This window comes from Boleophthalmus pectinirostris, unplaced genomic scaffold, assembly GCF_026225935.1.
Source record: "Boleophthalmus pectinirostris isolate CB_2022bp ecotype Guang Dong unplaced genomic scaffold, ASM2622593v1 HiC_scaffold_8, whole genome shotgun sequence".
NCBI lineage: Eukaryota > Metazoa > Chordata > Actinopteri > Gobiiformes > Gobiidae > Boleophthalmus > Boleophthalmus pectinirostris.
Genome location: NW_026571515.1, coordinates 31965066 through 31978226, shown reverse-complemented (window position 1 = coordinate 31978226; position 13161 = coordinate 31965066). Strand labels below are relative to the sequence as shown.

Sequence of the window (13161 nt, the reverse complement as noted above, 5' to 3'; positions counted from 1 at the left end):
ATAACCGAAATATAATGATATCATATCGTAAAAGTTCTCACAATAATATTGTGGACCATCACAATATATTGAGTCTCCTATTGAAGTCTCCTTGCTTAAATAAAGAGTTATGGTGCAGCATTAGCTAAAAAAAAAGACAGGGGAACTACATAGACCATGACCCTTTGCTCCATTTCAGTGTAAACTACATGAAGAAAGAACTTTTTCACTGGTCTCATGGCTTGGGAGCAACAAGAACTCCTTGAATCAGTTGGTTAAATGGGCAAGTGAGGTGATGGGCCATCCTCAGAGCAGCCTGGACTCCCTGCACTCATGACTACCGTATTTTCCGGGCTATTAGACGCGCTCTTAAGCCTCTAACCCCATCAAAAAACGGCCGCGCGACCCGCAAGCCAAAGCGCCCTATACACGAATCTACTCGGGTGGCCCAGCATGACTTCAGTAAACTACCAAACCGCACCACCCGCAGCGCACGCAAACACGGATGGAGCAGACAGTGACCGCGCAGCAAAACACACCCGCAGCCACACTCATCACTCCACGCCGGACAAGGAATGGAACGGAAGAACAAACCGAAAAACAAGTGCGATGTACCACTTCGAGTCACAACTGAACAACTGAGTCACTGCGAACACGCCAACAATCCAGCAGTCCCACACAGCATCCTCCCTACGCGCCATAATTGAACAAAGCCCAGAGTCATCGTGAACGCGACAAAGTCCGACTGACCCATCTAAATGTTGTGTTTCGCTTAATGTCCGGTGCGGTTTATTTGTGAAAAAAGTTCGAAAATAGACCATTCTAAGCATTTTAAAGTGTTCTTTGGGTTAAGTCTTGTCAAGGCATTTTAAGAGAAAAAAGTAGCATAGCAACAATTTTGATAGCCTCCACAAAATATCGCAATAAAAATCCTACCGTGAGATGTATATCGTGAAAATATCTTACTGAGAGATTTGGATATTGTTACATCCCTAATCGTGAGCCTCCCCACAATATTGCAAGCTTTCCCACAATATCACAATAAATATCGTACCATGAGGTTCATACTGTGATGATATCGTATCGTTATACCCCTAGTGTCTACATAACATTTTTGAGTCAATGAAAGTCATCAGTAGCCAACATAATCACTCCTAGGTTTGTCAAAAGTATCGACAATCAGATACTAATCAATATTAAAACTAGTATCGAAAATAGATACTCATTTGAGCAACTATCTGTACTAAAAAAAGCCACATTCATAGGACAGATGTGAACCACTAGTGAATAGTTTTAGAATGATGTTGGGTTGTATCATAACACTTATAAGACAACATAGATTAGTATACACCCATGGACCGCTTTGGAACCAACCTGGACCACTGAGAGATTACATAGATATAACTATGGTCTAAATAAATTGTGTTTTATTATCATCATCATTATCATTGTAGTACTGATATCGAGTTTGAAATTCTAGTATCATGACAATGCCAATCACGCCTCCTACAAGGGCAGTGTTTTTGCCCCTTGTTTTGTTTACCTATTTTTCCTCCTGAGCTGTCAGATAACAATTACACAACTCCATTCTAGCTGTGGGCAATTAGCGCTGCAGCCACACTGAGCTTTCTTATTAAACTCTGCTGTATCATCAAGCCTGGGGAACAGGCTGAGGCAAAACTCTTGAGATACAAATGAAGATAGCAACGACAGCTCTCCAGATGACAATTCTCTGAGTGGATCTGAACAATGGAGATAGTGGCAATTATGTTGATCAATACACAGCAGTACAATGCATGTCATATCCTCTTTGGAAACTATTATATCTTATTCATAAAGGAAAATGGATTCTGCAAGAGCTCTTTTGAGGACCAATTTGTTGTAAGGTCAATAACTTCTTTGTGACAGGCCTTCGAGCTAGCTCCTATATCGATATTCAAACATATGCATAACTTGCTGCAGGCTAGTAGATGGTAGCAGACACTGGCAGCCTGACACATGGTACAGAGGCTGAATACAAAGTTGAGGAGTAGTATTTTGGGAATGGCACCAACACAATGGTCAGAGTAAGTAAGCCAAGAGGCAGGCTGCAGAAGAGGACTTTTAGTTTTACCAAGCGACACAAGTGACCTGCCACTCACACAACTCCATGTGTTCTTTTCAGTCGTGCTGAAGTGGTTTGCTGAGTGAACAGTCCAGATTGGGTCTCAACCAAAGTAAGTATCCTGGGATAAAGCCAAAAGAATCAGTGCAATTCAGTCAAAAATCACAATTTTGGTGGATGCAATTAGCAGATTTCTAAGGCTACAAAATTACGAAGGGTGAAATGAACAAAACCAGTGTCTCTACTGGGTCCAATCATTAAAGAAACAACTAGCAGTAATATTTCTACATTTTTGTTCTTATGTTACTTAAACTGCAAATTTTTCTAAAAAAAGTCGATAGTCCAAATATGTATGACCACTTTTAAATATTCATGATTAAATGCCATAATTTTAAGTGCTAAGGTGAAGTAGGTTACCATATATTCTCATCTGTTGAAAGATACTGCCCAAGAGCAGATGTTTCTTGAACGCTTTGAGAAATATCTGACCATTACAAGACTTTGCAAACACAGAATATATATCATTTGACAGTGGGTGCCTTGATAAGAGGTATAAGTCTTCTGCACCTTTAAACTTGACAATTTTACAACTAGCTTACAGTTTAACCAAATACATGTTGTGTTAGTGAGGCCGCTATGGGGAGTAAGGCTTTGGAAATGTACCATCAAAAAGAAAAGATGGTTTTGTACAAAATGCATCTTTTCAGACTATCCCACTAACGGTCTTGCACATTTTAACTATGTTTTGTATCCATAACAACGGCATGACTCCACATGACGCTGAAAAACAAATTAATCAAAAGCAAATATTTGGCGAATATCTACTAACTAGACACTGTATTATTGAGCTGATAGAATTTCATACATGACAGCAGTGGGACAGCATCTCCCTCCCAAATCCCACCTGTCTTCTTTGTTCCCAATACTTTCTGGCATGTGTCAAACTGTACCATGAACATTCAGAACTTTCTATGACATACTGTACAATGTATGTAGACATTTTCAATCAATTCTTGACTTGGGCCTAATTAACCTGATACAATACTAAACTATTCTGTTCTTATTCTATTCTTATTTTCTATGATATGTATTAGACACATTTTGCACTCATTGTTAGAGTAAACAAATAAATAAGGCTTCTTAATTTGGAGAACATAAACAAGACAGACTTGTAATCATTATCATCTGAATAAACAAAAAAATAGTCCAATTTATTCCTCCAAAGTCTGAACTGTGCTCCAAACCACATGCTTTTAGTGACAGGGAATTGGCTGTAGACTTCCCCACTGAAAAGCCCCAAGTTGATTATTGATACGGTTTAAATGATTCAGTCTAGATTCAGTTAAGTGCACAGTCCTTCTCTCTGCGGGTTGCAAATGTAATGCACAATGTAATTTTGAGGGTCACCTGTTTGATATGACTTAACCTGGAATGTTCCACGGTATGACATTAAACTTAGGGTCAGATCTGTAGAGAGATTTTTTTTCAGGAATACAGACAACCCTCCACAGATCTGACCTATAACTTCAGCAAGGTGGGGTCACCGTCTTGTCTCCATGGCGATAGTTTAAAGAAGTGTAATGCAGTACTGTGAAACATTCTTGACAAAGCAATAACATCTATGGACACAAGCAGTTGGTGGACCCACAAAAGTTACTAAGTGTACTTTTAAAGAAAACTATCAAGAGCAAACAAAATACAAAAACATATTTGAATGATATTTCCATTTCATTGTATCTGTGTATGTCCTTCGCCTCCACAGTGGCCTCCAAACCTGAAAGAGAATAGAGTTCAACCTTCACGCCCAGCTCACAAATCTTTGAAACTCCATCCCTTTTATCAACATAGGTCTGTGTGCATAATATCTGATTTAAAAAGCAGCAAAGTAGACTCATTTTGCATTCACGGGTGAAGGTTTTCTCAAGAATGGAAAACATTTGTAGATTTATTATTGCAAGGTCTATCTGGCGAATGAGCATAGAGTCAAGTCTATGGGGACAGCTGAAGGAATTATCCCAAAAAACCTGTCTTCATTGCTATTTCTGCACACACAAAAATATATCTAATGAGCCTTTGTGCAGTTCTCCTGTGCTGGCAGATTCTTTTTGAGTCAGTAAAGAATAGCAAGAAAAATGTCGCTAGACCAACTGAGGAGCAATAATTTAGATGAAATGTTGGCACAAAATATGCTGAGAATCTGTATTCACACAAGGTTAATTACACAGGAGTCTGACATCAAATTATATAGTGTGAACAATATTTTGTAAGGTAAGTGCTGAACCAATCAAAGTTCATCTGATATCTTTTCAATGCATGATTACCTGGTTATAGCTTCAAAGTGGTAACTTGTAACTTAAATTGAAGATGACATTTAAAGGAATAGTCCTAAAAGGCACTTAAGCAAACAAAACTATCTTTGAAAAGGTACTTGATTATTAATTTATGCATTATTGGGCAGATTTCTACAGTGAAGATGGTATAGTGAAGATTGTAGTATAACATACTGTGAGAGAGTGAACATACTGTGAGAGAGTGAAAAAGTGATCAAAATAAATTTTAACTAAGAAAATCCCCTGAAGCTTTCACAGATTTTTTTTTTTTTTTATGTACAGTACTTTTCTTTCATACAATCTACAGAAAAGTATATAAAGTTCTTTTGTTTCACAGGCAGATGCTCTCAGGTGCAATTCCCAAATTGGTTGAGGTCTGTGTTGGGAATTAATTGAATACACTGTACAGAGAATACACATTCTGAATACTAATTTTGAGTAACTGTATTCTGATACAGTTACTTTATCATTTGGTGGCATTGAGAATCCAATTACTTTTCTAAAATCAAAGGACTACAGTACAGTATTTGATCATGTAATATAGGCTTCAAACTGCACAGAATCAGTGAGAAAAATAGACAGCTCTACTCTTTTGGTGTTTGCAAGTGTGATATTTTTCCCTCTCTAATTAGTGATGGGAACTACTTTGAAAAGAGTGAACCAAATATAAAGCTGCTAACACCAAATTGCACCTTTACACTATAATCTGAAGGCAACTTTATGTAAAAGTATTCTAAGTACTCAAAAATCAGTACCCTGATCGGATGTTACAAAATACATATTAATTCTTCTCAACTGCCCTGGTTGTGGCCTTTTAGTTTAGTGAAAGTCGCATGTTTTCTCATCTGGCACTGGCCTCCTCATGGACCAAAACTCTGTGTAACTCAGACTTTCCTGGTAAAATAAATGAATCATTATTTTCTCTCTATATTTACCAAGATTAGGAAGAAGATTATGACCATGTTCAGCTCAAAGATAAATTGGTTAGGTTGTTAGATAGTACAATCTAACTGGCAAACAAACTCAACACAGATGATGGGAAATGAACCATAGCTGAGTCTGGCACAAAACCTACACTGGCTCGGAGCCCCTTGAGACTTGATTTTACATTCATTACAATGATTGATCCAATGAGTGAGACATTATCATTTAGGAGTTTTGGGGTTTGATATTTTAAGTCTGTTGCCAGATCTACAGCTGTGCATAGAAAAGCATGCAGTCAATAAACCGCTGCATTTCATCTCTCTCTGTGGCATTTGGCAGGGACATCTGATCAAAGACTGCTGTGCGCCTGCTCTGAGTAGCAAAGAAAATAGAAGACAATGAAAGGAAGGACACAATGCACTATGGCTTTTTTTTTTCTCAAACTTGCACAGCGTTGAACTTCAAAGCACAAGGCTACAGGCAAGATTCAACAAAATATACCACACCACGCTGCCGTCAAGATGAGGTTAGGTGACAAGGGTAAAAACAGAGCAGTGCAGTCACCAGTTAAGAAATAGTGTTCATAAATACTGACAGGAGACAAGACTAGTTTCAATCAGAATTTTACTCACTTATAAGTGCATTGGTTGCTAGGGCTGAACAATTTGAGAAAAATGTTTAATATATAAATTTTCTGACAAGCATTATGATTCAATTTGTGATTTTTTTTTCATAATAATAGGATTCTGTTCACATTTTACACACATACAAACCAATTTACAAAAAGACTGCAATATGAAATTACAAACTAATATAAGAATCACATTTCAGATCATGTTTGTTCAGATTTAAACTACAGGATTGGCAGTGTTTTTTTTCATTTGATTGTGATTAATCTTGCAGTCCTATTGGTTGCATAAAAGATTCAACCACTAACATGGAGGAAGGAGGTAACAATGTTAAAACCCATGAAATACAGTACCAGCAGGTGTCTTGTAAGACCGCCCATCCCTTTCGAAGCGTGTCAAAACAATTTTACTGCAACTACAAAAGCGTACAACAGAGAAATCAGGTAATTCAAGTCCTAAAAATATATTGGTCTCCTTTAGATTACACTCCTTGGACCCTGCTTTGGCGCCCTGTAGACGGGGGTATAGCAGCAGATGTGTCATATGAGGAGTGCTGGTGTGTCCAAATTGAATGTTTAACTGAGCCATGCAGCCAGCCCACAGCAGTGAGGCATTTGGCTGAGATGAGGGATTGGCTTTGAGGGCCGAGGGGAGCAGATGGATGTGGAGAGAGAGTTGGGGCGGGAGAAAGAGGTAGGAAGAGAAAGAGAGGGGTGTAGAAGAGGTAGAGAGAGGAAGGAAGATGGGGCAGGGAGGGAGAGAGGGTGTAGCGAGAAAGAGGTGAAGGGAGAAAGCGGGTAAAGAGAGTAGAGAAGTAGGATAAGTCGGACAGAGAAAGAGAGGGTGAGACAGAGAATGGGAGAAAGGAAGAGAAAGAGGGAAGGTAGGAGGGAGTTGGGGCAGGAGACATGGAAGGAGGAAGAAAGAGTGAGAGGGTAGAGAGAAAGAGATGAAGAAAGAGTGGTAGAGAGAGTGGAAAAGGGCTAGAGAGAGAGAAAAGCAGTGAGAAGGGTAGAGATAGAGGCATAGAGATAGAGGGATTATAATTAGGATAAGAGAGAGAGAGTAGGATAGAGAAAGGATGAGAGAGGGAATGGAGAGATGTGAAGAAGAGATAAAGAGAAAGGAAGAAAGGGGGTCAAAAGGGAGAAAGAAAATGAGAAAGAGGTAGAAAGAGAGGGGAAGAGAGAAAAGGAGGGGTAGAGAGACACAAAAGTAGGAAGAGTGGTAGAGGTAGCGAGAAATGAGAGAGGGATAGAGAGAATAATGGATGAGAAAGGGCATGATGCAGTGAAAGGGGAAGAGAGAGGATGAAAAAGATCCATGTCGGGATAAGGGGAGAGATAGAAAGATATTCAAATATACAGATCAATATACTAAATCTAGAATCAAATTAGATAATCATTTAAACAAGTTAGATACAGAAGGATATACTACTGTAAATGATTTTGTCTTGAAAATCACAATACTACCAAACCCTTCTCTTATATCATAATAGAATTTGAAATGTGAATATCATGACAACACTAAAAGAGACAGAGTTAGATGGGGATAGGTAGGATAAGACAGGGAAAGATTTGTGAAAAGTAGAAAGGGAGAATGGAGTGATTAAAGGGAGGCAGAGAGGGGGTGAAAGAGAGGTTGATAAAGATGGATAGGTAGGTAGAGAGAGGAAGAGAGCGGGAGGAGAGAGAGGAGAGAATGAAAGAGATTATAGAGAGATGTGAAGAGAGAAAGGTCAAGATATATGCAGGGAGGTTGAATATTAAAGAGGGAGAGAGACAGAGAGCGACAGAGAGAGACAGAGTGACAAAGAGAGACAGACATAAGGAAAGGTTGAGAGGGGGCATCCTGAAATGAAAGTGCTGTTGCACTTCTCTCCTTTATTTACATTAGGTATCTCTGCTTGTCAAAGTGGTTCATTGTGTGTCATGCTGTCTCTTGTCTTGACAGCGATGCAGCAGCATGTCTCTCCAAGCACCATAGCTCCACCCCTAGCTCCTCCCTCTTCACATTAATTATGCAGCTCAATGCAGCACTCCGATTCCCCACCACAGCTCAGCCATGCTACCATGCTCCACTGTTGACTGCTACTAGCTGCACATTTACAACCAAATACAAACACATGTACATCAACTCATGTTTCTCCTAATGTTTTTTCATCCAACTGAAACAGGAATCAGTTTGAAAGCCACAGATTTCAGTTGTCAATATCCTACACTATATTTAGTCTACCTCAGGACATGTTTTGCATTAGCCGAGGGCAATATGATCACATTTTTAACATGATATAGAAGAGAAAATTTGCTGTAATAAAAGACTGATAACTAGGAATGCTTAACAATAACTTTTATATAGTTTTGAGCTATTTAAGTTATAGCTATATGTTCTGCTTCCACTGCTCACGTCTTGGTCTCTTTATTAGCGTTTTTAGATTCTGTAGAACCACAGTCAATGTTTAAGTCGCTCTAGGCTTTTGCGGTAGCAATTAGCCACAATCTTCCTCCCCTCACAAGTGAGAGGAAAATCAGCTGCAGTACACATGCAATTATGTCACAATATTATTCAAAATTTCATATAATCCCCATATATACCACGATGTATCAACAGCCCAAATATGGCCCAGTCCTATTTTGCACAATACATGTTATTTATTTACTATTCATACTTGCCCCTCTATAATACATGTTATCGTTCTCATAATGCTAACATAGAGGAGAGGGGCTCTGAGGCAATCTTAACATCTCTAAGTGTCATTGGTGATATGCAATTGATTCTCTGCCCTGGACCTTATAGAGAATAAGAATCACATCATGTCAGGTGAAGAGGGGAGTGAGTCCACTACACTATGTTATACTACTGCTATATGTGCGAATCAGCTGCATCAGCTACATGAGCAAACTACAGCGAAAGGCGAGAAGATAGTACTATGGAAAGTCTCATGTTGACCGGATCAGCCCTCAGGCAAGCCTGCACTGGGGTGGAAATGTAGCAACTGTTTATGAGAGCAGAAATAAGCTTAACTCTTTCCTACAGCTCCCCCTTGATTAAGACTAATTTCACATCTGCATGCTTGTGACGGTGTGTTTGTAACTCACTCATTCAAATGCTTTATAATTAATCCAACTTAGTGCAAGGCTGCCCTGAGTGACTCATTCATGCATACTCGCAGCACATTGGCGGTCTCCATACATAGATGAACTGCGCGCTCTCTTTCATTTCAACTGACTCCTGACGACAAGCTTGCAGCTAACGTGAGGGATCATTATGTTGTATTTGCCACACAGGGTGTCATCAATGAAATGCAAAACCCCAAGTGTGCAAACACTGGCTATGTCAAGGCACATGTTGTTTAACGTCCTATTGTCACTTCAACAATTATGTTTGTAAAATGCTACCTCTGAAGCAAAAGCAAACACAGAGGCAGATGCTCCTAATGGGGAAATCATTGGGAGGGATCATTTAGCTAGTATTGGTAAAGTGAACCATACACGCTAACATAGTCTGCAGGGAGTATGGAATGACTACACCCCCTCTCCCGGAAAGCATTGCTCCTCTATTTTGGCTACTGTCACCAAGCGTCCATGCATTAAATAGCGTCAGTGTAAAATCGGATATCCAGTGAGCACAAGTGAGGGTCAAAATGTGAGGGTTGCAGATGAAGACAGCCCTCTGTGCAGTGCTGGGCTGCTGCAGGGGTCTTTTCAGTGCATACGCGCGGATGGTGAGCACAGAACAGCGGGGGCTGGGCACTGCAATGTACTGCAGTGCTCGGAGCTCGCGAAGCACACCCACTCTCTCCCATTCTGCCGTTGACAATCTCTGCTCCATGCTCACCTCGCTGCTGCTCACTTTTGTTCCACTCCTTTCCCATCACTGTTTCCGCACATGCCTTTGTCCTGTCATTTCTATATCTATTGTTCACCACACTTTTTTTTTACTACAATAAACTCCAGAGAAAGCATGGAGATAGCGATAATTATGGTAGTCTAGTTAATTGACTTGCTCAGACACATTGGCTCAGATACAGACAGGCTTGTTCTACTCTAGATCCTTTTCTAGCAGTTTGCCTCAATGCCCTTGTCCCTGCTGAAAAGCTCCGATCACTGACACAGCAGAGCAACACACCATTTATCCAGAGTCATTCTGTGTTCCAAAATGTGTCTGCAATCTTAAAACATCTGCAATGCCCTCCAAGTTTCCAGTGTAACCTAGAAAACTTCCATTTGGAAGTATCAGAGTTTGTGCCGCACTTAGTTGGAGTTTTACAGCTCCCTGACAGGACAAGTTTGGGCATTGTTACAAACAGTAATATTTCAGAATGACAGCCGCTGCTGCTCCGTCGTGTTAGCAACACCATCATTTACAGGGGCCCATGTGCTTCTCCGGCCGGGACTGGGAGTGTCACACTCAGGATGAGCAATGACAAGGCTCGCATCTGCTCTGCTCCAAAACAACTCCTCCAGCAAAGTTAAATAAGACAGTTACTGTACATCAAAAATAATTCAATTTCAGCTGTAGATTTTCCTTATCAACTCCATCTAGTTTACATCTAGAAAACTCCACAGAGGACAGCAATCTTGGCACTCTTTACTGCACTTGTGCCATAATGAGGGGTGGTTAACCACGAGGGGTCTCATTTCCGATTGTCATTAAGACTGAGGTTTGTGATCATCTCCATCAGAATGGGCTTCTCAGTGTGACAGCTGGATCACACAGAGATATTTCTCGGGTTTCCTTCAACCATGACATGAAACAAAGCTTTCTATCACAGCATGGGATATAACTGTATAAGCAGCACTTATTATGTGTCTCCGACTCTCACCCAGTACTTCAGATCCTCTTCCACCATTATAGGTGGAGAAGAAGCATTCATATTTTTATCATCAGACCTTGTACTGTGGGTTAGAGGATAAGGTAATACCCTGCACAAGTACTTAAATGAAGCTATATCATAATTAAATGTGATACACAATACATGGCTCACAATGCAATAATGTAACAATTTTGCAATAATCGATATATTACCCATGACATTCAGTGATATCTGTCTATTTTAAAAAAAACAAATGTATTTTATCAATAGTATTAACAGTATTTCTTTGTTAAATTACTAGCTGCATAAACTTATATATGAAATACACAAGCATCAACAAACAGGTTTCATGTCTCTAAATAAGCAACAAAATTGTCCCAATATTATTATGATCACCAAAATTATTATCACTAAGTTATTCTAGCAGTACCCAAAACAGAATGGCTCTAATATTATGTAGATGGCTTTAAACAGGGTTCTTTAAAATGCGTGGTGCTACACAAGACCAGGAGCATTAATAATGAAGAATGTTTTCCTCATGTCTATGGTTGGAGCAGTGGGGGGGTTGCAGAGAGCACACACAATATGAAAATGTGAATTTAAATACGTGTAATATATTACATGTCAAGTGTTGGCCTTCTCAATACGGTTTAGTCCATGTGCTCTGTCCATGGTGCTGAAGTAGCTTCTCCAAGTAACATATTACCACTGCCCCTGTCTTCCTTCTGTTCAGACTGACATCTCAGCCATTTAAATGTCTATTCTGATATACAATACTAAATAATGAAAATAATGTTCCAAGATAAGTTGCATCCTTCCATTCTGCAGCACGCTAATATTAGGCAAGTGAGCCTTGAATACAAGAGAACACACAGCGCCCACTACTGGACAGATTTAACACCTAATTTATGGAGTTATGAAGGTCAGATCAGTGGTCAGTGAAATCAGAACGTGATTAAAGTGCGCAAATTACAGCTGCTCAGTTTTCAGCTATTCAGTTATTGTCAGTTACAACAACATGCTTAATCTTTGCCTTAATTTAAAAATGTTGTATACCATCGGTGCAATAATTATACCCAGTTGGACTAATCAAGGCATAGGACTGCTGAGCTTTACAAAGTCCCCAAAGCTTTATAGACAAAACAAGAAAAGGACAGGCTATCTGCCACACAATCTAGTAGGCTAATGAAATCAGGGAAGATATTTTAACAATAGACCTCAAAATATTATAACCCTAGGCAAGAAACAAACTTTTTCTCATATAAAGAAGGTTTTCGTCGTAAGTTGTTTATGAAAGATTGCAGATGGTTGTATAATGAAATTTGCCCTCATGGTCGGATGCTGAGAAGGGATGTAATGGGATACTGCAGCACTAGAGAATCGTGTGCACAGAAACTTGCCTAGAAGCATCAGGGAGTCCCGCACTAACCTCCCCCTCCCTTCCGCTCTCCTTCCACCTCTGGCTGTTCCAACAACTCACTTTTACGCAACAGAATCCGGTACAAAATTAACCAAATTGGATTCAAACATAATAAACAGAAGCGAACGTTTAAGCCACGTAAGTAGCAACTTCTTTATGGCGCTTACCTTTTTGGGCAGGATGGTCTTTGCGGTACACCAAGCTTTTCCCCGTCCTTCTGATGCCAAGACACTTTGAGATAGAGAGAAAAGAAGAATGAAATCCTCTTACTTTTTAGGTTATTTCCAGTTTGAGAAATGCAAAATTCAGAACTAAATCACAGCTTCCTGGAGACACACCTTGTATTATGATCCTTTTTGTTAACTCTGCCACATTAAAGCGCACAGACACGCGCCATTCGCATACACCCCAAGACTGAAGTTGCCAAATTGATAAAGATCCGCTCGGGGGAGGGATAAAACTACACACACAAGCTGCAGTTTTTTCCTTGTCCACTCGCTCCAACTCGTCTTTTTTCTGGTGCGTCTCCCTGCACCGGCTCCTGATTGGCCAAAACGCTCTTCAATAACATAAGCTCTCTTTTTTAATTGGAAGGTGTCCAGTACTGTGATGCACCAGTACGCTTCCCGCCCAACCCATCACTGGTTCACCCCCCCATCGCTATTTTTTGCCCTAAGTGCTTGCAGGAAGAAGAAAAAAAAAAGCTGAGCTGTGCGTTTTTGTCGTGCAAAGCAAAGAAGGGACTGGCTGAAAGGAGAGATAGATGCTGTATGGGTGAAAGTGAAGGGAAATTGGTGCACCGCAGTGGGACATGCACTAAAATATGAGACAGGCGGGGCACGTATTTGGGCATATGAACTGAAACGCGTGTCGTGGGGTTTGGGAGGATGGTATCTTTGTGCTCGCTGCAGCTAGGATGGGATAGGTCCTCTTACTGCAGTGTGTGTGAAGCCTAATTG

The 13161-nt window shown here is 40.1% G+C and overlaps 2 protein-coding genes across 2 annotated transcripts in view; one reads left to right on the top strand and one right to left on the bottom strand.

The window, feature by feature from the left end:
* LOC110164833 (synaptotagmin-2-like) overlaps positions 1-12436 on the bottom strand; it is a 77764-nt gene extending 65328 nt beyond the window's left edge. Inside the window, exon 1 of the mRNA XM_020929963.2 lies at positions 12370-12436. The gene's annotated coding sequence lies outside the window, so the exon portion shown is untranslated. The remainder of the gene's footprint in view (positions 1-12369) is intronic.
* Positions 12383-13161, top strand: part of LOC110164703 (forkhead box protein P1-B-like) — a 5214-nt gene continuing 4435 nt past the window's right edge. Inside the window, exon 1 of the mRNA XM_055165931.1 lies at positions 12383-12394. Within this exon, the coding sequence (XP_055021906.1) occupies positions 12383-12394 (12 nt within the window). The remainder of the gene's footprint in view (positions 12395-13161) is intronic.